At 36.3% G+C, this 25382-nt stretch overlaps 1 protein-coding gene across 1 annotated transcript; it reads right to left on the minus strand.

The window, feature by feature from the left end:
• Positions 1-35: 35 nt before the first annotated feature.
• LOC137404799 (fumarate hydratase class I, aerobic-like) lies at positions 36-24585 on the minus strand. Its single transcript, XM_068091030.1, has 19 exons — positions 24526-24585; positions 23924-24051; positions 23487-23625; positions 19474-19574; positions 18737-18943; positions 18369-18462; positions 18180-18307; positions 17763-17892; positions 17504-17633; positions 16951-17092; positions 16547-16673; positions 14957-15147; positions 13132-13242; positions 9092-9298; positions 7821-7940; positions 5855-5972; positions 2392-2454; positions 1343-1420; positions 36-58 (listed from the first exon to the last, which is right to left on the minus strand). Exons 1-19 carry the CDS (start codon positions 24572-24574, stop codon positions 36-38), a joined length of 2286 nt encoding a protein of 761 aa, XP_067947131.1. The 5' UTR covers positions 24575-24585.
• Between the last annotated feature and the right edge of the window lie 797 nt (positions 24586-25382).

The following is a 25382-nucleotide window of genomic DNA, read 5'->3' on the forward strand; positions in this document are numbered from 1 at the left end:
AAATGTCTGTTTCAAGCTTTTCAAGAAATATACCCTCAGATGTGATCTTTCTCCAAGCCTACCAATAATATACATCTAAATATAGTCTTGTCACTCCCTGGCAGGTGTTCCACACTAAAAGCCTACGTGTGACTTTTTTTCTGACATATTCCATCGACTCTCTTTCCATGAGCCGAGATTAGATATTAAAGACTCTCAATAGAAATAGTTGTGAAAATACGACATAGTCGCTTGTGTATAAAGGTTTTTTGGCCAAAAAAAATTCAGTGTTTGACATTGTTTGACAATATTCGCTGGTTTATCCTTGTTGTTTTAAAAATATTTGCAAAAACAAGATTAACAAGGTCAAACACATCTGGGATTAACAAGGTCAAACACATCTGGGACTAACATGGTTAAACACATCTGGGATTAACATGGTTAAACACATCTGGGATTAACAAGGTTAAACACATCTGGGATTAACATGGTTAAACACATCTGGGATTAACATGGTTAAACACATCTGGGATTAACAGGGTTAAAAAATTGGTCCTACAGCACTAACAGATGCTATCCTACACATAACCATTTGTGTTACAAACTATGGTAGATACCAATTGTGTTGATCATACAGACTCCACCTTATAATCCTTCATAGCTATATTAAACAGTGTTGCATTAAAGCTCATCACACTCAGTGATATGTTTGCTACAGTTTGCATCCGTTCAGGCTTTTTAGTTGCAATAGAAAATGAGTTAGGAGCATCGATCCATTGTAGCCAAGTGTACGTAACCGCAAGGATGCAATCAAATAACATGCTATAGACCCGCAAGCTTATAAGTTATATACATATAGATAATCTATCAAATGCTATATATTAAAAAACAAGTGACATAAACAGCCAATCATTATAGTACACGCAGAAACCTAAATGAAACTTTTTGAACCAAAAACCTTTGCTTCATTTGCTCGGCAGGTTTCATTCTGATTGTCGCTTTATTTGGGACAATTTTATCTTCTAGCTGTTCAAAATCTTACATAGTGTGTGCTAACCTGAACTTTTCTGCACTGCTGAATTAGTCGATATTAGTGTCTAAACAATTATTTTAGCAGAGCAAAACTTTTACGCCCTTCTATTTGAAGAACTTCTCGCAAAAAATAATGATAACCCTTTAGCCCATGCATACTGCACAAGTTATAGTGCGAGACAACTTACGAACAAATTCACTTAACGAATGACTGTCTGAAACGCATCTGATCTGTAAACTGGGGAGAGTCTGTACTACAATGAACTAAGCAAAGAGGAAGGATGGTGCTACATACAAACACATAGAGAACTGCTTATATATAAAAACCTACCGAGTTCTGGATACTCCAGCACCTCTACCTTCTTAGTGTTGTTCTGAGCCAAGGCTGCTGCAGGACCTATTATTGACCCTAAATAGAATCCTCCATGTACCTTACAGGCCTTCATTACCTGTAAGACAAGATATTAGCATGTGAACAAAAATATTAGCCTGTGAGACAAGACATCGGCCTGCGAGACAAGATAAGTTTGTGAGACAAAATATTAGCCTGTGAGCAAAAACATATATTTTATATTCATTTATATATACATTTTGTACTATAAAACTACATGCATAAAACCATAAAATATAAAATTATATACTATACAGAATATAAAGCTAGACACCGCAATGATATCGATAATTAAATTTGAACAGTCCTGTTTTGCAGTTGTTAAACAAATATTATTTTAATGTAGCCAAGAATTGGGGTAATATTTTTAATTGGGGAGGGGGTGGTGAACACCCAACACTTCTATTGTTCGGTCCCTGAGAACCTTCGCTGCTCATTACTTATGACAAAAACTGGTCAGTTAATATATAGATGAGTTTCTAAAGATTCTAACTGGATTGGGGCTTTTGACCTATGACCCCCTTCTAAGGCGAGCCTGAATCACAAATACGAATATCACGTTTGTATCAATAGCAAATATAATTTTATTTGTATTTATAATTATAACACAAATCATGTGCAAATTCTTCTAAATACCGTACACCAGAAATATGTGTAGAAAGCACTGAGAAAAATAAACCAGGGCGCTCATCATTCTAAATAAACTTTAGTGTACGAGAAGGTTCATAAATGAAATTCCTGAAAAAATACCAATACAAACTATTCACCTAGCAACAGAACTATTGACTGAGTTGAAAACAAGTTGTTGCTAAGCAACGAAGCCACCTTACGTAACAGCTAATACTAATAGAAGTGCACCTGCTAGTATAGCCAGGTTCTTTAAAAAATTTGTTGAGGGTCCAAAATAGAGCCCATCTGCAGCTAGTCGACATATGATCATGAACTGATGCTACTAGATATGCAGAAAATGTACTGTGATGCATGCCTACATCTGTCAACGACAACAAAAGCTGGAAAGTCCTCAACTTCAATCTTCCATATTGCCTCCATTCCTAAAGAGTAACCAATCCAGCACAATAATGAAAGTTGTTGTATTATGGGATTTGTTAGGCTCAGGCTATATTGGCCTCCGAGCTCACAGGTGGTCTTGGCTCACAAGCAGTACAGGTGGTCTTGACAATTACGGGAAGTGAATAAAGCTGGATAAAGCTAGTGAATAAAGCTAGTGGGTAAAGCTAGTAGATTAGGTAGTATAAGGCAGTATGGGGAGTATGTAAGGAAGTGTAACGAAAAGTAAGCCTATTATATGTAAGTCTATTTATTGATACAAAATGGTGCAGTTGACAAAATTCTAGATTTTTTGTGGTGTTATCGCTAGCACTAATTTTCTGGTTGTGTTATTAGTTTAATGTTTGACAGGACCCTTTCACGGGCGTGCAGGTGAGGTGATGTGTGGTAGTGTAGCGTTTTGCCGACGAGTTGTGAGGCTGTGAGGCGTTGAAGCAGTGAAGTGTCAAGTGTCGGAGAGGTACAGAAATTTCTTATTCGTTCAGCTGTAGAAGTTGAGAATAAAAAAATTAAACGGAAGATGTAGAGTGAGTTAGTGGCGTAAAATATATTGCGTTGTGACGTGATGGAGATCGGTTATCCAAAGTTGATGTTTGGTGAGCATGGTGATGGTTCGTGGGAGATATTTATAGAAGAAATGAATTTATGTATCGGAAGTGCAGTTGAGAGGAGAGGCTATAAAGATGATGATGACGAAAGAGTGCCTATTATGAGGGGTAGAGCTAGGTTAGTGCCACTATTGAGAGCTATTGGAAATTATAAAAATATAAAATTATTATAAAAATTATAAAATAAAAACTCCGCAAAAACAACAGTTTGTCAAGACAGGCTACCTGAGGATGCACTGTACTTGCTTATCATTTCACATTTAAACTCTTTTACAGAAAACACTTTCTCATGATATTAAGTTGGAAAGTTGGAATGGTAACTGTTATATGTGAAATGGAAATAAACTTTCTGTGCATAAATTTTTTTGTTACTCATGCAACGCCAGGCATTCCCCTAGTATACTATGTATAACAAAGAGACCTGATGAGTGACACCATGAAATAGATTAGTAGTTAGGAAAAATTCAACTTTTCAGATAATTTTTAGTCTAAACAAACAGTCCACTTATTACTATTAGTGTAGCTTTGAATTTTACCTTGACTTATTTATGTTTAGTCATAGAACTAGAGTTGCCCCGATTTCAATATCGGAATCGGTATCGGTGCCGATATGGGTTTTAAGTATCTGAATCGGTATCGGCCGATCTTTTCTTAAAAAATCGGTAACTTCAAATACTTTTTGCAGATCAACTATTTAGCAGAAAACCGTATTTTAGCCTGCTACACTAATCATCAGCTGCAAGTTCCTTACTTTTACCTAATGAATTCCAGGCCTGTCACACAATCTATTTTATGTCTATAGCCTGATAAACATCAACACAGCTGAGGAATCTTTTGGCTTTAGTCAGGACGTAATTGCCTAGTGCAGTATTTCCCAATTACAGCGATATGATTTACTGTAGCCAATTACGAACAAGAGACCAATGATGGGAAACAACAATGCGGTGTAATATTTCTATGTACTAGCATTACGAAAGTAATTTGAGCAGTCGATGCATAAAGCTATGCATCTCTCTTGATCCTGATGATATGATGTATCGTTTGCATCGCATAGAATAAACTCAGTGGTTTATCGGTATTTAGCCTGTTTTCCATCATCTGTGGCAAGTGAATCCTTCTTCAGTACAACTGGCTACATCGCTAGTGATGGAAGATAAGGACGTCTCACTGAGATAATTGAATCACTAACGGTAATTTAGATAAACGTTTATTTGCTCTAAACTTGTACAGATGCATCAGTTCGTTCAGCAGACTTCGTTCTTCTGACTTCTGACTTCGTTCAGAAGACAGACTTCATTATCACAGAGAAAGCTGTACCACTAACAGTAATTACCATTATTAATAGCAGATTACAAGAAACATGGACTGTTTTGTTACTAGATGCTCGGTATGTCAGTAGGTGAATATATATACATGTATATCTTTTTTTCATAAATACAAACAAATAATGTAAATACATCAATATTTATATTTTCTTTGCATTATACTTGTATAATAAAATTAACAATTATCTATGCAATACAAAAAATCTGAATCGGTATCTGAATCGGAATATTTTTCAATAAGAATCGGTATATCGGATCGGTATCTGAATCGGCTGGTGAAATTAGAATCGGGGCATCTCTACATAGAACTACTTTTGAACATAACGTATTATAACTATCTACTGCTACATATCATATTACCGTACTTTTCGGACTATAAACCGCACCCCTATATATGTCGTATCTGCTTTATTTTCCAAAAACCAGTAATAAAACAATATAGGCTGCACCTTTGTATAGGCCGCAGAACTCAGGACGGTGCTTTTTAACACAGTGGCAACTTTGCTGTTTAAAACGGAACAGTGTCTAACGGCACTGTTTCGTATTAACCGATGCTTTTTAACCTAGTGCCTAACGGAACAGTATCGTTAGGCATTGTTTCATATTTTACACAAGTATGATACAAATACTAACTATATAGTATTTACAAATAGTATACAAATACTAACTGCGAATACCTGGGGTTGCACAGGTATTAAAACAGCTTATAAACATTGGCAGGTGATGTAGTTGCCTGCCACTTGCCATTAGCCTGGCACATTGCCAATGACTAATTTAGGTAAGCTACTATCCTATTGCTAAACTTACTAATAAGAGCTGTGAGAGCAAGCTTTAGTGACTTTGCGTAACACAGGGTGCTATGTGTATTTTAACTGACATAATGACTAATATCGCCTAACGAATCCATTGCATCTCGCGTAGCATAGCTGGTTAGATAATCGCCTGGTGAATGGTAGGTTCCGAGATCAAATTCAGCATGAAACGGATCTTCCATTCCTAGATTTTAATAGCTATAAAAAATAATAGCTGCCTTACTGAGCAACAGCGCTTGATCAATTCCCGAGGCAATATACAGTATGACACTATATGGAAGCAAATAGGCTAGTGCTTTCAGTCATGATGTAAAGTCATAGCGTAACGATGTAGAAGCCATAGCTCTTATTAGTAAGCTTACTCAAATTTTTTATTGGCAATGTGCCAGGCTAATAGCAAATGACAGGCAACACTCAATACCTTTCAATGTTTATAAACTGATTTGCAATACCCGGGCAATGTTAGGTACCACAGCTAGTGTATGTATACATAACAAATGAAATTAGTGTTGAACACATCTAAAACTAACGAGGTTACACAAAGCTGTCCTGTCGGCGACTACTACAATGAACTAAACAAATAGGAAGGATGGTGCTACATACAAACACATAAAGAACTACTTGTGTATAAAAACCTACCGAGTTCTGGATATTCCAGCACCTCTACCTTCTTAATGCTGTTTTGAGCTAAGACTGCCGCAGGGCCCCCTATTGACCCTAAATAGAATCCTCCATGTGTCTTACACGCCTTCGTTACCTGTAAGACAAGATGTTAGCCTGTGAACATAAATATTAGCCTATTAACCAAGATAAAAAAGAATGGAAGGCATACGCTTTTTCTAAAAAAAGTACAAACTAACATCACCTGTAAAACTTAGCGGAAAACAAGCGCTGTCAAATAAAAAAGGCAAGATAATTCCAGTTTAAAACCAAACGTCTTCAAAGTTATTTCAATTATATTGCCTAGAAATTAATATTTGTGTCATTTACAACAAAATATCATAAGTTTATGAGCATTTGTCATACAAATAATCCTATGTTAGCAGTTGTTACAATCATGGCCTATTGATGAGCGCTGTCTGAATACATCTTATTGTCAGACATATAATAGTCTCTTGTAAATCTTGTACTTACCGTAAAACCTTTAATTGAACACCATGGCGCTCTATTTTTCAACCCTTACTCTATAGAAGACTAGAAGTAGTCAATTGGAGGGGGTGCTCGAATAGAGACTGGCGGTGTATTTTTCCAATGGCCCATAAGAAATTAGGAAAAATAAATTTAGTTCTATTACGGGTGAAACGAATCTCGCCTATAATTTCACTCTTTTTCCGGTGGAGCGATATCAAACCTCTTGGATGCAATAAATCTGCTAACTCACCTCCAACTTGTCAAAAATCTCTTAGTAAATATGAATCGAAAAACTGAGAAATATCGCTACCAGCTGATATCTATCGCTTGCAATTGACCTGCGATGATATTACAGCCTGTGTCATTCTTTGCAATTTGTTGGCATTTTCAATTTGTATTTCATTCAAAATTTGAAGATATATTTTTATTTTTTATCTATATTTAACATAGTTGAATAAAAGATGATTGCACTCACAGATATGTTTGCTATAGTTTGCAGCTGAAACTAACTAACTGAAACTAAGTGCAATATAAGTGGAGTTATGAGTATCGATCCATTGCATGATCAGATTACCGCAATGATCCTATCAAATAATATGCTATAAATTTGCAATTTTATAAGTTATATAACGATAATCTATGAAATGCTATAAATATATATTCATGAACAAGTGACATAAACAAACCATACTTACATGTATATTACATGCAGAAACACAAATTACCATTTTTAAAACAAAAATATTTCCATCGTTTACTCGGATAGTTCCATTCTGATTGTTGCTTTCGATGGAACAAACATCTTCTAGTTGTCCAATACTTTTCACAATGTCTTCTGGCCTCAACTTTTTTTCTGCACTGCTGCACAGTGGATATTAGTGCCCAAACAATTTTTTGGGAGAGCAAAACTTTTACGCCCTGTGTTTAGCACAAATACAATGTGTAAAGGTTTGCACACTAAGCATAACCTTTGACCCAAAACTTGCAAACCGTTTTTATATGCATGTTCTTCGAATTAAAAAGCCGCTTTAAGCAAGGAAATATTATTAGCCTGAGATCGTTATTCATTATTTCTATGGTGCTGCTTTCAGAGTTTTAACGAAACAATTGCAAAGATTTGGAGTGGACAATAAGAGAATTGAGAGACAATGATTGTTGTTAATGTTAACAATTCATTATGAATATGATTTTGTGGACACTTTTCTACTGATCACTTGGTACTATGGGTTCATAAAAATCAAACATAGTCAAGCTACTACTCAAATGGAGGTGGTGTTCAAATAGAGGGTGGCGCTCTATTTTTCAACCCTTCTTCCATAGCGGTGATCAAATAAAGGTGATGTTCAAATAGAGAGTGGCGCTCTATTTTTCAACCCTTCTTTCATAGCGGTGATCAAATAGAGGTGACGTTCATATAAAGGTTTTACGGTATATATTCACCATATAAGTACATGTCAGGCGTTGTCATACTTACAGCCTTGCTTCTGTTTCCTTTAGCAAGCATGACCATACTGCCGCCAACAGCCTGGAATTCTTCAACATAGGAGTCCATTCGTCCAGCTGTTGTTGGTCCAAATGAGCCACTGGCATAACCCTGCAATGGTCAGCAGCAATACAAAATAGCCTCATAGTTTCCATGACGGCAGATTTCATTAATTAGTTTAAAAAATCAAAGAAACTTACATTTGTAATCGTCCTACTCTGGAGATTTAAGAGAACAACTCTAACTTGATAGAAATAGAGAATGTGATACATGTAGCAAAAACATACATTACACATAATATGTCAACAGTTTAAAACAAGAAACTAAGACATTAGTAGCTTTAAAATGAGAAAACGACTCCAACTTATCAGCAACTGAGCATGTGGTACACTTAGTAAGGGCATACACTACACATGATATGTCAATAGTTTAAAACAAGAAACTGAGGCATATTAGCAGCTGTAAGATCTGCATTAAGCAATAATATATGGTAAATAATATTCAGCTTTATATAGTTTATATATAACTTTAAAAAGTTCCCTGCGGCTAACTGTTTACAGTATATAGACTCTGTGACCATAAGCCTACCTGGCAGACATTAAATTGTAAAAGATCATTTTTAATATAACTAGTAGAAATACTCAGTGTTGCGAGAGTCACCCTATAGAATGAAATTCGCATTTGGTTAATTTTCAACTTTATTCATCAATCCTATCATATTCTACAATAATTATTACTCTCGCTGAATATGAACACTAATATCTGGATATACTATGAAGCAACGTTGTCTTGTTCAATGAAAAACTATAAATGGGAGTGGCAATGTAAGATCTTCCCTTAATATAACCTTCAAGAAACTTTTAGATGTTGAAGAATCTGAAATGAGTAATTTATCTAAATGGGCAATGACACAATTATTTTGAGGTTTTTGGAATGTAGCTGAGTAGCTCAGTTGGTTGAAGCATCAGTCCAATAAGCTGAGTGTCATGTGTTCAAACCTCATACGGACTGGATTTTTTATTTTTTTAATTAAAAAAACTTTTGTGTCTAAAACCTGGGGGAGTATCATAGCAAACCACATGCAAATTTCTATTGAGGACAAACAAACAGACAAACAAAAACAAATTATTCATACATAACTTAGAGACTACCAGAAGAGTTTCCAGAGAGTGATTTCAGTCTAACCAAACTTCTGATATCTTTACCAACCCAGTCTACAATTGTATTTATATGTTTCCTGTAAACTAGGATAGATTAACTACCTCTGGTGTCTTAGCAGGTCCTGCATAATAGACTGGGTACTTCAGCATATAATCAGGCATGCCCTCTCCATTGTCTAACCTCTCCTTAAGCTTGGCATGAGCAATATCTCGGGCTACCACTAAAGTTCCTGTTAAACTCAACCTGGTCTTGACAGGATGTTTGCTCAGATCAGAGAGTATCTCAGACATGGGCTTGTTTAGGTTGATCTGCAGACAAAAAATATTCTAATAAAGGACGATCTGTAGTTGTTGCATTGAGTGTATGACACGGTTTTCTACATATCCTAGATGAATGTCCGGCATTGCACGAGTAATAAAACCAGCTTATAAACAGTGGCAGGTTATGTAGTTGCCATTGGCTAAGTTCACTAAGTTACCAATGACAAATTTAGTAAATTGGCAAATTTGACTAACTTAAGCTAGTATATAGCTAAACTTACTATAATAAGAGCCATGAGCAGGCCAGACCGTGAAGCCAGATTTTGTGACGTTATGTCTCACACCACAGTGGTATGTGTATCTTAAATCTTAATGACTATCTGCATAATTAATCCAATGCATCGCAAGAAGCACGCAAAAAGAACGTGTGGCTTAGTGGATAGACTGCCTGCCTGCAGACCAATAGATAGGTCTGGAGTTCAGTTGACAGTTACTTTACAGTTGACGATGGCGCACCTTTGTCGCCAAGTCCCTGACTCGGCCGACCAGTCTTTACTCGCCTCGCAGTTGACAATCGCGCTAAGAGCGTGGTTCCCATATACGTAGCAAAGCACCGACGGTAATATCGCGCAGCAAAACACTTGCGGTGCTCGGCGCAGTGTAATGTTCACATAAAAGCCACATCGCTAATAATATCGTAAACATAATTGCGTAATCAAATAAAATGTTCACTCGCCATGCCATTCCTATAATGGTGACCTTTACCCGTACAGTGCATTTCGGGAAGGTTTTGCCTGCGGTCGTTTGCGAAATTTGAACATGCACAAACTCTTGCGTTGACCGCCGGCATCCACCGGCGGTGCACTGCGATCCGCGGCGTGTAGGTTCCCATTTTATCGCAATAGCCTGCGTTGCTGTCGCCGGTGCTTTGCGGCGTATATGGGAACCAGGCTTTACACTCGCCTCGCAATTAATCGCCTCGCAATCATTTGCCTTGCAATCAATCGGCTCGCACTTGCGTCGCAATCAATCGCCTTGTACTCGCCTCACAATCAATCGCCTAGCAATTAATAGCCTCGCACTCGCCTTGCAATCGCCTCGTAATCAATCGCCTCGCAATCAATCGCCTCGCAATCAATCGCCTCGCACTCTATCGCTTTGCAATCAATCGCCTTGCACTTGCCTCGCAATCCATCGCCTCTCACTCGCAATCAATCGCCTAGTACTCAATCGCTTCGCAATAAGTCGCCTCGCACTTGCCATCACATTCATCCGGAGCACCGCGCCTGAAGACTCTCGCTGCACTCGGGGCGAAAAAACTCCCTGAGTGACGCCACATCATGGAGTTGTCCTACTTGTGTACAGATAACTGATAATGAAATTGACATTGCTAGGCAAACTGGAATTCTTCAAACTTGCAGTATTGAAAAATTTTGCATGTTTCAAAAAATTCTACAAAATATTTTGCTTTCGCCAGCATTTATTGAATGGAGACTTCTACCTACAGGCTTAAAACACTAATCATGGCTCACCAGTTCTTCGTCTATAACCTGTGCTTTGACATCGTATATAAAAACAGTAATGCGGTTGTATCGATAAAATTTATATGTACTAGAAATTCCACTGTCATACAGCCCACGACCAAAGTGATATTGAAAAAAACGAAAGGGTACTGATGGTTGAGAAATGCAATATTAGCAGTCAAATGGCACTGCAGTGCAATAGGATAACTGCAATGGTAGCTGTAATGTACTGGGTGTGGGTGTTATTATATACAACAAACAGCAATAATGAAAGGAAAAGATTATATGTTTATATCTCTCCCCCTGCAATAGGAGAAATACAATATTGGCCAATATTAGAAGTAAAATGCACTGATATTATTAGAATAATCGATACTATTAATATAGTAATAATATAAAACCAATGCACAATTTTGTTTACATTAGTCATAGTTAGCAATATCAAGAAGTTGTGATATTTATATAGATTTTTAGAAAATCTGTACTACGTAGTCATTGTTCTGTAGTCATCCAAACTTATAATTAAATATCGTAATAATCTCATAAGAATCGTTAAAAAAAATATCGTCATTTCCTTTACTTACACTGCGTTGGACATCAGTTAGAATACCAAAGTACTCAAGTATCTAAAATGTCAGTTTGAAATCGGCAAAAATGAAACGATTTCAGTACTCCTACGTTAATTACGGAAACCGTCGACAATGCCATAAACTGGTGAAATGTGCACGTTATTTTTTCGCGAAATGCGCACGACTTAATTGTTCTATTCTCTGTCGCCCGGCGTTTCAATTTCTGGTCTTAACTTTTATGAAACCGAGCTTTTCAAGCGTTTTGTGACGATTTTTGTCCTAATAAATCTGTCTATTTGTGTATAATCCGATCAGATGGGTAAGTTTTAAGAGAATTTTGATAATTTACAAAGACTTGGTAATATATTTAAATAGGCTTATATGTGTTTTGTATCGTTATTATACTTTAACTAATCTACAAAACGATGGTTAAATTTGTTGATGAAATTTCGAGACAGGGGTTCGTCTCATTGTTGATGAATAATTTTCGTAAGTTGTGTGCACATGCATTTATCATAAAAACTCTCATACTTCGCTTCCGCTCGTTTGTTCGTGGGATAACAGCACAAACAGTACGATGTCAAGGCAGATACAGCATTAGCACCTTACAATAATAAAACATAACGCCAACATGATAGCCTTTTTATAAGATACAATAAGGAAATATATACTGAAAAATATGTTAGAAAATGCTGCATGTGGATAATATGTAGGTGTAGCAGAACATGAAGAACATAGCATGACATAACAATAACATAATGTTAACTCAATGCAAGCATGACACAACAATAACACAATCTTAGTTCAACACAACACTTGCGGATAGACAAAATTTTTTGTTTTTCTGTCGGGTGTATGAACTAACAGTTTTCGGCTTGTGCCTACTTTGGAGTAGGCGACGAACAGCTGGTCATGGCTAAAGCAGGGTGACAGTAAGTCGATACCAGCTGCTCCTTTTTTTCTCACCATCGCCTAGCGCAACGCTCGGAGTACCCGTGCAAGTTCTGTAGTAGCAAGTTACAGTACTCGTAGCTGGAAAAAAATTAGTAACTCAGCTGCTGAAGGAAATGAACATGTTTAGTATCACGAACAGTGGAAAATCCAACCCTTTTAAGTAGTGGAGGTATGGCAATTCATAGACAATAAGCCATTGAATGAGAGTATTTGCCTTTTTGAAGTACAAATTTATTGATAAAACGCAAAAAAATTGTCTAGGTGGCCTGAAAAAAACAAACGTTCACGGTGACCTTTCTCGTTGGCAGTAAATATGAATTAAACATGTAAATTACTACTAATTAATTTATTTAATGAGTAGTACATTTGTTTAGCTGTATAGGCACCTTTGTATAAGCCGCAGAACTCAGGACGGTGCTTTTTAACACGGCAGCAACTTTGCTGTTTAAAACGGAAGAGCGCCTAACGGCACTGTTCCGTATTAACCTACGCTTTTTAACCCAGTGCCTAACGGAACAGTACCGTTAGGCATTGTTTCATTTTTCTTTTACCGCTAGAGGTGCACTAACTGGAGATTTCGGTTAATGCGCCCTAGCGATGAAAGAAAGACCACAGAATAGCCGCACCCTTATATAAGCCGCATGGCTCAAATCATCAGAAAGAAGTAGCGGCTAATAGTCCGAAAGTACGATATTTACTACTCATATTAATTCAGTTCGCTTCGTACGACCGAAATTCGTATGACGAAAAGAGGAAAGACCGCTCTATAAGGTGGACAAATACACCCACACACAGATTGTCGTTTACATAGTAGATAGATATAGGACATCATTACCTTCACAACATCAGAGCTGAGGGACTGTGAGGTAACATCAGGCATATATTTTTGAACGTCTGTTTCAAGCTGTTCAAGAAATATACCCTCAGATGTGATCTTTCCCAAAGCCTACCAATAATATACATCTAAATATAGTCTTGACACTCCCTGGCAGGTGTTCTACACTAAAAGCCTACGTGTCACTTTTTTTCTGACATATATTCCATCGACTCTCTTTTCATGAGCCGGGATTAGATATTAAAGTCTCTCAATAAAAATAGTTGTGAAAACACTACATAATTCATACACAGGAACAAATTCTGAAACACAACTATTAACATAGTAAGTCTAATCTAAAGGAATAAATCATTTGCATTAAACTAGTGTGTGAACATTCTTATACAAAGATTCTGTTAAAAGGCATCCCAAGAGTTGAGACTATGGGTTGTTTATTAAAAGCATGTGACATTCGCATGACCTTCAAAATTGTGATTGTAGGTTGAAACAATTTCATTTTTCTAAATAGCAGGTATTAGATATTGACTAACTGTACTACCCGCATGCGTAATAAAAGATTTTGGACAAAATTTTTTTGTATTTAACATATGAGAACATTTGCCATTCTAACTTTCAAACTTCATATCGTGAGAAAAAGGTTTCATGCAAGTCGAAAATTTTTTGAGCAGGTCAAATAAAAAATAAGACAGCTATAAAAGGGTTCAAATGTAAATGTGAAATAATTAGCAAGTAATAGCTACATTAAGTCTTTCTTGCTACGATTACAATAAAAAATGATTCTGTAATAATACAATTAATATGAACTGAGAAAACAAAATCAAAATCCTGAATATGTTGAATTAATAATAGCAATAACTTTTCGGTTGCCAAGGTTACTGTTCCACCGGAAGCTATCTATCAAAACTTGGAATACGATGATACTGGTACCTCTCGATACTGGTAGAAATGTAAAAATGAGATATCGTACTGTCTTTGTCTGAATGAACGGAGAGACAATGTCGAGGCTCTTCCTACGGAGGTAATACAATTGTCCACATGAAAAGAGTTGGCCTTGACCACGATATAACAATTGAACCCTACGAAAAACCGAAATTAGAAGTTCAAGAAAACACGAAAGAGCATCGGGTTTTATAGAGTTGATAGAATTCATAGCTGCAAATCAAATAGTATGTCATTTAGCGTGTGCGTACGGTATACACGATATGATAATTTCTTTGATCAATACGCCTTGTATAGCTCAATGGTTGAGCGCGTGGATGAAAAGCTTGCAGTTGCATTAGCCATGAGTTCAAATCCATCAGAACTTGGAATTTTAATTCCAAGATTTGAATATCTATAGCTGGACAATCACACATACACGGCCAACTTTGAGAAATATAGATAGAGATGATATAAGAGCCATCCAAATCCATGGATACAGGTTAGGAAAAAATAGCACCTAACAGGATTTGAAACCACAATATTCAGCTTATCCATCAGGCACACTACCAACTGCATCAACCATTCACCTCCCACCATGTTTGAGTTATTTCACATAAACTTATTCTATGTGCTTTCTTGACGCACCTGACAATCTCTCACAATGCATCGTACTGACAGTGTACTAGTTTGAATAAAACTAGACTAGCAAGAAGTCGATGAAAATATGGTGAAAAAAGAGGTGTCTGCGATTACCGATATAGTGTAAACTAGCCTTTAATGATGGGTTTTCAGAACGTAACTTCACCATCGAGTGAAGACTCGGTGAAATGAGCTTTAGACTGTGAGCTGATGCCAATCCTGCAAACTGGGAGCTATGTTGACTTGTATCTTTTTACAATCTTACCTGCCTGTCCGCCGAACAAGATACGCCCATACCAACTGGACAGGAAGCTCCATGGCGTGGCAGTCTCACTACTCTCACATCGTGCACAAAGTATTTTCCACCGAACTGAGCACCGATTCCAATCTGTTGACTCATCTCTTGTATCTTCTGCTCAAGTTGCACGTCCCTGAATGCTCGGCCATGTTCATTGCCTGTAGACGAAAGAGAGGAACATAATCACAGGCAGCTCATGGTAAGCTACTAAAGAAAACTCACACGTGGAATGGTAGTATCAAATGGTAGTATCACTTGCTTGAATATTGTCTTCAGCATACACCAAGTGTATCTGGTGTATGCTAAAATATTTTTATTGGAGTCATTCGTGGGCCATCTTTAATTCATATAAAAATCTAGCTATTGACCGAGTAGTTATTGTGTAAGCTTGTTTCAATGATATCAATTGATGATATCATTGAAACAAGTTGAAAATGTTTCAACTTGTTTCATGATATGCAAGATATGTTAAAGAGCATGCAAAATATAATTTGCAGAACATATTGAATACATCATAGGCCCGTTGCCACCTGTGCTGAAATCTTGTCTGAATTCCACCTAATAGATGGATTTATGAAGTGTAATCAGAGCTGTTTTGACAGGTACTTTTGCATAGCTCGCCTTAATTCCAACGGAACAAATATTGAAAGCTCAAAAAATTTTATGCCCCATACTACTAAGTGACAACAGGTAAGTCCATAATCCGCCAGCCAGGTTCAAGAATGGCCTTATTCCTCAGCTCGGCCTTTGTCAAAATCGGTGGGTTAATTGATTTGGTTTTGAATGCACTATTTCGGTTCACTCGTAAAACCATTTGTTTTGTACTTAAATCAACTAATCAAATGTGACCAGTAAATTCTTTCTACAAATTGATACTAATAATAACTAGATAATGTTGATTATACCCGAATTTTTTAGGATGCAATTGGTTTCCCCAAATATTCAAACAAATTCTTTTCAAAGATGCGAATTGCTTATTTTATTTAGTAACTAGTTTCCGGTGTGGATAGCAACTGAGAACTTAGCTGATACAAAGGCCGGAATGAAACAAGTTAGCTCGACGACCTAATTACCGTAGACTGGAAGAATCGTAGTCAGTACTCAAATGTTTAGACAGCATTTAGAGAAAACTAATACGGCAAATTTTTAATTATCTTTATTTGGGGCGTTTGAAACATTTATAATAATGTATCTGTAGCTAGATTTAACATTTTATTCTGGCAATCATGAGCAATTACAAAATAAAATATATGACAATAGAGCCGCGTAGAACTAGACTTTTATTGCAATAGCCGATGTGAATACAAGAAATATAGATGGACTGTTTCACTATATATATGTACATCATTTTGGGCAAGTATGGGCGCATCTTTTTTTCTGAGCGTTTTTACCGCGATCAATTTTTGTCAATTTCAATCTTCAAATATTTTGACAATGAAACTGCCTAAAACAACAAACGAAATCTCAAATGATAGAAAAACTTGATGCTCTCTGTTAAAATCAACTAAAATTTGACGCAATCATATCTTTAAAGCCGAAGAATTTAAAAATACTTACCTGAAGTAGGTAAGTTATCAAAGTACTTCGTTGAGGCCAATTTAACACATTTTATATTCATTTCGGCGGAAGTTCCTCCAATAACAAAGGCTAAATGGTAGGGTGGACAAGCAGCCGTCCCGATAGTCTACAATAGTGACTTGAACAGTTAAGCTCACCAATATGATCCTATTGGAACTCAGGCTATATCGGAACAAAGACTAACATCCAAAAAACAATACACCCAATTGGAAAACTCAACTCTATAGCAATTTTTAAAAACAAAATGACCTTCAAAAAAGCGCAAAAAAAGATGTAACGGTAAATGCTGTTTCCTGCAAGCTATATTTAGGCGTGACACTTGTCACACTTATAACCTGCCACCTACAGTTGACAGCGGTAAGGAACACACACATATTCCAAACCTGTATTTTCTCATGTACAAACTCCATGAGTTTCTTTTCATTCAGCAGAGCCTTGGTTGCCTGGTAGAGAAAACTCTTGTTAGCCGAGCCACCACCTTTGGCTATGAACAGGAAGTGGTACTCAGAGTTGTCACCGAGTGGTCTGTATTCACTGGTTTATCCTGTTGTTTGAAATATATGCACAAAAACAAATATATGGAACCAATTATGAACACTTTCAAAATATGCTTTTAAACTGAGACATAAAAAGTGTAGAAAAAAACACAGTGCATATTGCAAAAAGCTACAGCAATAGTTTATACATCATAATCTCGCCATATTTTCAAAAACTTCAAATTCGTAAATTTATTATAACACAATTTGTCCTAAACTGCTTTTTGAATCGAATGATTGTATTCTGAATTGTCCTAAAACAATTCTAATCTGGTACATATAGAAATCATCACAAAAAAACTCAAATGACCCAATGTTGAGCCATTATTGCTATAACTAAGGTAGGATTATATTAAAAGCCCACGTTTCCATGACGATAAGCCAGCAACTAATAGTTTACCTGTGACTATCGCAGATTCCTACTTGTATTTGTATTGTACACTCCTCGTGACAAGGCCTCCGCATCATCTCCACCTGTCCACACTTGCTGACCTGCCTATCCTGAGAAATTGTATTCTGATGTACACATTCTGTACGCATGATGCATGCATGATGTACACATAATGTACTCAAGATATCTTTCGAACAAAAAGTACAGATCTATTTTGAATGCAGCCATGTTAAATCTAATTGCAAAATCTAAAGTTGGTACAGCATACTCATAATTATGGCTGTTCCGGTATCTTGACAGTCAGGTAGTACCATACCAGCCGCAAGGTTAGCATTCTTCAAAAACTCCAAGGCTACATAATTGTTATTAGGGGATGCTTTGAGAATATTAGAGAGTGACTAGAAATAAAATATCACTTTGGTGCAAAAATAACAATAATTTTAAAAACCCGGAAGGTCTTTTCGTTGCTAAATAAACCAGACAACCAATCAGATAGTCAAAATCTAAAAGATGGAATCCAAAAAATAAGTATAAGAAATACTAATAAATACAGAACAGGAAATGATAAATAAAAATGAAGGAGCCTACCAAATAATGCTCTTATTGTATGGTTTCTATACTATCTAACCATGGCAACCGTGTTAGCAACAATCAATTACTAGCCTACATAGTTTTTAAGTAATACCTGAAGATGAGCTGGCCTGAGGAGGTGAGATATGTCAACCATAGCCTGTTCACAGAGCAGTGTCAGTGCTTGAGGATCAACCATCAACATATTTTTGCTTTGAAAGGTGCTTGTAGACACAAAGTCAGCTAAAAAAAGAAAATCGGATGATTTTCCTGTTGCATTCCTGATCAGACCTATGCAATAAACTATAGTCATATATAATATTTGTATTCATTTCGGCGGAAGTTCCTCCAATAACAAAGGCTAAATGGTAGGGTGGACAAGCAGCCGTCCCGATAGTCTACAATAGTGACTTGAACAGTTAAGCTCACCAATATGATCCTATTGGAACTCAGGCTATATCGGAACAAAGACTAACATCCAAAAAACAATAAACCCAATTGAAAAACTCAACTCCATAGCAATTTTTAAAAACAAAATGACCTTCAAAAAAGCGCAAAAAAGATGTAAAGGTAAATGCTGTTTCCTGCAAGCTATATTTAGGCGTGACACTTGTCACACTTATAACCTGCCACCTACAGTTGACAGCGGTAAGGAACACACATATTCCAAACCTGTATTTTCTCATGTACAAACTCCATGAGTTTCTTTTCATTCAGCAGAGCCTTGGTTGCCTGGTAGAGAAAACTCTTGTTAGCCGAACCACCACCTTTGGCTATGAACAGGAAGTGGTACTCGTCTCCCTTGGTAGAGTATATCTCTATCTGAGCAGGAAGATTTGTGCCAGTGTTTGCTTCCTTGTACATGTCAAGGGGAGCGACCTGAAGTACGCAGCAAAATATGATTTACTCTTAAGTTTCTATAAAGGCTACAAAATAACTTTCAATACTTTGTGAAATATATTCATTTTTATAGCCAAAAAACTCCAGAGTTGTCACCAAGTGGTGTGTATTCGCTGGCTTATCCTTGTTGTTTGAAATATATTTTAAAAAACAAAATTACAGAGCCAATTACGGACATTTGCGAAATTGGTTGTTGCGTGTAGACACGAAAAATGTGCTAAGCGCAGTGGATATTGCAAAAAGCTAAAGCAATAGTTTTTACATCATAATCTCGTCATATTTGCGCAAAAACCTCAAATTTGTTAACCTGTTCTAACACAATATGTTCTAAACTGTGTTTTGATTCGAATCTTATTTTGAAATGTCCTAAAACGATTCTAATCTGGTACATATGGAAATCACAACAAAACTCGACTGACCTAATGTTAAACCATTATTGCTATAACTAAGGTAGGATTATATTAAAAGCCCACGTTTCCATGACGATAAGCCAGCAACTAATAGTTTACCTGTGAATATCGCAGATTCCCACTTGTATACGTGTTGTACACTCCTCGTGACAAGGCCTCCGCATCATCTCCACCTGTCCACACTTGCTGACCTTTCTTTCCTGAGAAATTGTATTCTGATGTACACATTCTGTACGCATGATGTACACATAATGTATTCAAGATACCTTTAGAGCAAAAAGTACAGATCTATTTTGAATGCAACCTTGTTAAACCTTGATAAGTCATTAACAGACTTGCCGAAAGCAGTAAGTATGACTAACTGAATATACAAAGACACCACAAATGAGACAAGTCAAGTAACTCTATAGATAAGTCATTAACAGACTTACCAAAAGCAATAAGTATGAGTAACTGAATATGCAAAGACACCACAAATGAGACAAGTCAGACAACACTATAGATAAGTCATTAACAGACTTGCCAAAAGCAGTAAGTATGAGTAACTGAATATACAAAGACACCACAAATGAGACAAGTCAAGTAACACTATAGATAAGACATTAACAGACTTACCAAAAGCAATAAGTATGAGTAACTGAATATGCAAAGACACCACAAATGAGACAAGTCAGACAACACTATAGATAAGTCATTAACAGACTTGCCAAAAGCAGTAAGTATGAGTAACTGAATATACAAAGACACCACAAATGAGACAAGTCAAGTAACACTATAGATAAGTCATTAACAGACTTACCAAAAGCAATAAGTATGAGTAACTAAATATGCAAAGACACCACAAATGAGACAAGTCAGACAACACTATAGATAAGTCATTAACAGACTTGCCAAAAGCAGTAAATATGAGTAACTGAATATACAAAGACACCACAAATGAGACAAGTCAAGTAACGCTATAGATAAGTCATAAACAAACTTACCAAAAGCAGTAAGTATGAGTAACTGAATATGCAAAGACACTGCAAATGAGACAAGTCAAGTAACACTATAGATAAGTCATTACCAGACTTACCAAAAACAGTAAGTATGACTAACTGAATATGCAAAGACACCACAAATAAGACAAGTCAAGTAACACTATAGATAAGTCATTAACAGACTTACCAAAAGCAGTAAGTATGAGTAACTGAATATGCAAAGACACCACAAATGAGACAAATCAAGCAACACTATAGATAAGTCATTAACAGACTTGCCAAAAGCAGTAAGTATGAGTAACTGAATATACAAAGACACTGCAAATGAGACAAGTCAAGTAACACTATAGATAAGTCATAAACAGACTTACCAAAAGCAGTAAGTATGAGTAACTGAATATGCAAAGACACCACAAAAGAGACAAGTCAAGTAACACTATAGATAAGTCATTACCAGACTTACCAAAAACAGTAAGTATGACTAACTGAATATGCAAAGACACCACAAATGAGACAAGTCAAGTAACACTATAGATAAGTCATTACCAGACTTACCAAAAACAGTAAGTATGACTAACTGAATATGCAAAGACACCACAAATAAGACAAGTCAAGTAACACTATAGATAAGTCATTAACAGACTTACCAAAAGCAGTAAGTATGAGTAACTGAATATGCAAAGACACCACAAATGAGACAAATCAAGCAACACTATAGATAAGTCATTAACAGACTTGCCAAAAGCAGTAAGTATGAGTAACTGAATATACAAAGACACTGCAAATGAGACAAGTCAAGTAACACTATAGATAAGTCATAAACAGACTTACCAAAAGCAGTAAGTATGAGTAACTGAATATGCAAAGACACCACAAAAGAGACAAGTCAAGTAACACTATAGATAAGTCATTACCAGACTTACCAAAAACAGTAAGTATGACTAACTGAATATGCAAAGACACCACAAATGAGACAAGTCAAGTAACACTATAGATAAGTCATTAACAGACTTACCAAAAGCAGTAAGTATGAGTAACTGAATATGCAAAGACACCACAAATGAGACAAATCAAGCAACACTATAGATAAGTCATTAACAGACTTGCCAAAAGCAGTAAGTATGAGTAACTGAATATACAAAGACACTGCAAATGAGACAAGTCAAGTAACACTATAGATAAGTCATAAACAGACTTACCAAAAGCAGTAAGTATGAGTAACTGAATATGCAAAGACACCACAAAAGAGACAAGTCAAGTAACACTATAGATAAGTCATTACCAGACTTACCAAAAACAGTAAGTATGACTAACTGAATATGCAAAGACACCACAAATGAGACAAGTCAAGTAACACTATAGATAAGTCATTAACAGACTTACCAAAAGCAGTAAGTATGAGTAACTGAATATGCAAAGACACCACAAATGAGACAAGTCAAGTAACACTATAGATAAGTCATAAACAGACTTACCAAAAGCAGTAAGTATGAGTAACTGAATATGCAAAGACACCACAAATGAGACAAGTCAAGTAACACTATAGATAAGTCATTACCAGACTTACCAAAAACAGTAAGTATGACTAACTGAATATGCAAAGACACCACAAATGAGACAAGTCAAGTAACACTATAGATAAGTCATTAACAGACTTGCCAAAAGCGGAGTTCATTAGTCAGTTAGCTGAATGCCTGGCATTGCCCGAGTAGTAAAAAGGTCTTTGGAAAACAAATTAATTTTTATTACATGTTTACGCCATTTATCACTTAACTCTAACTGCAGAGAGAATGTAGAAGTTATTCCTACTCAAGATAGTACTATTATCCATGTGAAAAATATTTAGCCTTTCAAGATTTAGCAATCAAGCCAAGGAAAAACCGGAAATAGGAGTGTAACGGGCCAATTGAAACGATACATTTGAAAATTAAAAAATAGGTAATGTAGCAAAATATTAGCTTTCACAAAAATAACAAATGCAAAAGGTAATATTAATAAATAATTAAAAGTGCACATTTAGTGTGTGCAATCGTGAAAAGGGTACAGAGTATATGATGAACATGAGAGGAAAGATAAGAATGTCTTAGACTTGTGGTTAGGTGCGCATGTTAATAAACTTGCGGCTGCAATCTTCATGAGTTCTAAACCAATATGAAGTAAATTTTCCATTTCTAGATTTTAGTTGTTAGAGCTGGACAAACACGGAATGACAGACAACAAACTTTGAGATGAAGTTTTGTGTGAGGTAGTAACAGACTTGAAGCTCTAAAAATACGCACAAAACAGCGTAGGGAACTTGAGAACACCCTCGTTATATCAGAGGTGATCGTAGAAACTCAACCATATCAAGGTTATGAAATTCAGGTCTTCACTGCCGTAAATGATAGTTAAAGCAAGCTTTAGAAATTTCAGTAGAAAATTGCTATACAACTGAATGGCATCTATGAAATTATTCCGAATACAATCGGTGAGCAACGCACTGCCGGGAAGACAACTTCAACTAGATAAAAAATAATACTTTCTCAAATCTTTATTGATAGTGTGTAACTGAAATCTATGCTATATAACATGCAAATAAAACCATTTTATTTAAAATACGGTTGTAAGCTTGTTGTTTACAAATATGTGTATTTGTCTCTGACATACGCATGATGTATACATGATGTGTGCATGATGTACCTGTAAAGCCTGGTTCCCATATCGATTGCGATACTCCGGCGATAGCTTGCGCAGCAAAACGTTTGCGGCGTTAGGCTCGGCGGCATATGTTCACATATAAGCTGTATCGCTAAACATAATCGCGTAATCAAATAAAATGCTCGCTAACCACGCCGTTTCTATAATGGTGACCTTCACCCATACAGTGCATGTCGGGAAGGTTTTGCCTGCGGTCTTTTGTGAAATTTGAGCAGCGCGAAACTATTGCGATGCCGCCGGCAACTAGCGGCGGTACCCGGCGCTTAGGTTACCATTTCACCGCTAATAGCCTGTGGTGCTGTCGCCGGTGCTTTGCGACGTATATAGGAACCAGGCTTAATGTATTCAAGATAGCTTTAGAACAAAAAGTACAGATCTATTTTGAATGCAACCTTGTTAAATCTAATTGCAACATCTAAAGTTGGTACAGCATACCCATAATTATGGCTGTTCCAGTATCCTGACAGCCAGGTAGTACCATACCAGCCGCAATGTTAGCATTCTTCAAAAACTCTAAAGCTACATATTTGTCATTAGGGGATGCTTCTGGGTCTTTGAGAATATTAGAGAGGGACTGCAAATAAAATATCACTTAGGTGTAAAAATAACAATAATTTCACAAAATTTCACAAAACCGGAAGGTCTTTTTGGTTTCTAAATAAACCAGACAATAAATCAGATAGTCAAAATCTGAAAGACGGAATATAAAAAATAAGTATAATAAATACTAATAAATACGGAACAGGAAATCACGAATAAAAATGAGGGAACCTACCAAATAGTGCTCTTAGTGTTTGGTTTCTTCACTATGCAACCATGGCAATCATGTTAGTAAGAATCAATTGCTTGCACACATGGTTTTTAAGTAATACCTGTAGATGAGCTGGCCTGAGGAGGTGAGATATGTCAACCATAGCCTGTTCACAGAGCAGTGTCAGTGCTTGAGGATCAACCATCAACATATTTTTGCTTTGAAAGGTGCTTGTAGACACAAAGTCAGCTAAAAAAAGAAAATCGGATGATTTTCCTGTTGCATTCCTGATCAGACCTATGCAATAAACTATAGTTATATATAATATTTGTATTTACCATTTTGACACATTTGAATATTTATTTTCCTTTATTTATACAACCAGATGTTAAGCCTTGTCTGTATGTTCCATTATACATTGAAAATGTACTAAAAGACACATGCGTTGTACCAGACAACTATAATACCTAGCATATTGGTAGCAAACAAAAATTGAAATGATTTCCTTTAAACAAGGAACAGCAGCATAGCTTTGCATACAACCCATCTGCACGTAGCTCCAGCAACTTACTTTAAAACACAAATATCATCAATTTAAGCACAGCATACACACATTGAAAATAATTAGGCTTACTGTGTTTGAAACATAAGTTTGCAACAAATTTTAAATACTGTTTAAATAATTCCTGACAATAAAACTTTGAATACAATGCGCAAACCTACAAGTTAGCTTTTTGTAAGGTGGGTTTAGAGGCTCTGTGTTTTCAAACATATCCTGGTAATAAAATGGCTTAAGTGTTCCAGTTGACCGTCTAAGCAGACATAGTGGCAGCTTATTTCCGGCGCGAAGGAAACCTTTTGAAAGTGACTGCATATTCTGCAACGGATATTGAAACTAATAGAGGAATAACCAACATTCAAAATGCTGAATCTAAAATGAAGTACATATAGTTTCAGTAAAAATTTTAAAAAAAACGAACAAATTATCCAAACGCAAAACCTTGAAGGGTATTAATTGCGGTAAGACGTACAGCACACATAAACAATCATTGTTTGCCAATGTGAAAATATATTTGCAATAAGAACTGCCAAAACTCAAAGGCATAATTGTTTTTGCAAATAAAGTGATATGCAAACATTTATGTACTGTCGCTTCAACACTGCATAGTGGGGTACGGAGTGCTGGATAAATAAAAGTAGCCATATAAAGGGGCACCAACGAAAAGATTTTGCCGTTGTCAGAGTTCGGAGTTGAAACAATATAATTGAGTAGCTACTTTAGCTGAAGCTCTAAATGAATAGATACGGTAATGGATATCATCAATTTTCTGACAACGATGTAGGAATGGTAACAAACATAATTGACAAAACTTTAGGATTTTGGGTTAAATGCAATAGAACGAGCGTTGAACTTGAAACATCTGAAATGGCAATCACGTGACTTTTACATTGATAGCGATACGTAATGCATGCGCCATATTGGAAAGCTAATCGTGTACTAGTCAGTTTGTAAACAAACAGTGAAAATTGACAGAAACGTACATGTTGAATAGTTATCTTCTAGCTGGGTGTTAATAAAA

Source organism: Watersipora subatra, chromosome 9 (assembly GCF_963576615.1).
Source record: "Watersipora subatra chromosome 9, tzWatSuba1.1, whole genome shotgun sequence".
NCBI lineage: Eukaryota > Metazoa > Bryozoa > Gymnolaemata > Cheilostomatida > Watersiporidae > Watersipora > Watersipora subatra.

Excerpts from the sequence above, each read along its gene's own strand:
- LOC137404799 (XM_068091030.1), bottom strand. The coding sequence starts at position 24,574 with ATGTTTGAAAACACAGAGCCTCTAAACCCACCTTACAAAAAGCTAACT. Across the intron at positions 23,626-23,923 it reads TCAGGCCAGCTCATCTACAG|TCCCTCTCTAATATTCTCAA; the intron begins GTATTACTTAAA and ends TTTTATTTGCAG. Across the intron at positions 59-1,342 it reads GCTGGAGTATCCAGAACTCG|GCTTGGAGAAAGATCACATC; the intron begins GTAGGTTTTTAT and ends TATTATTGGTAG.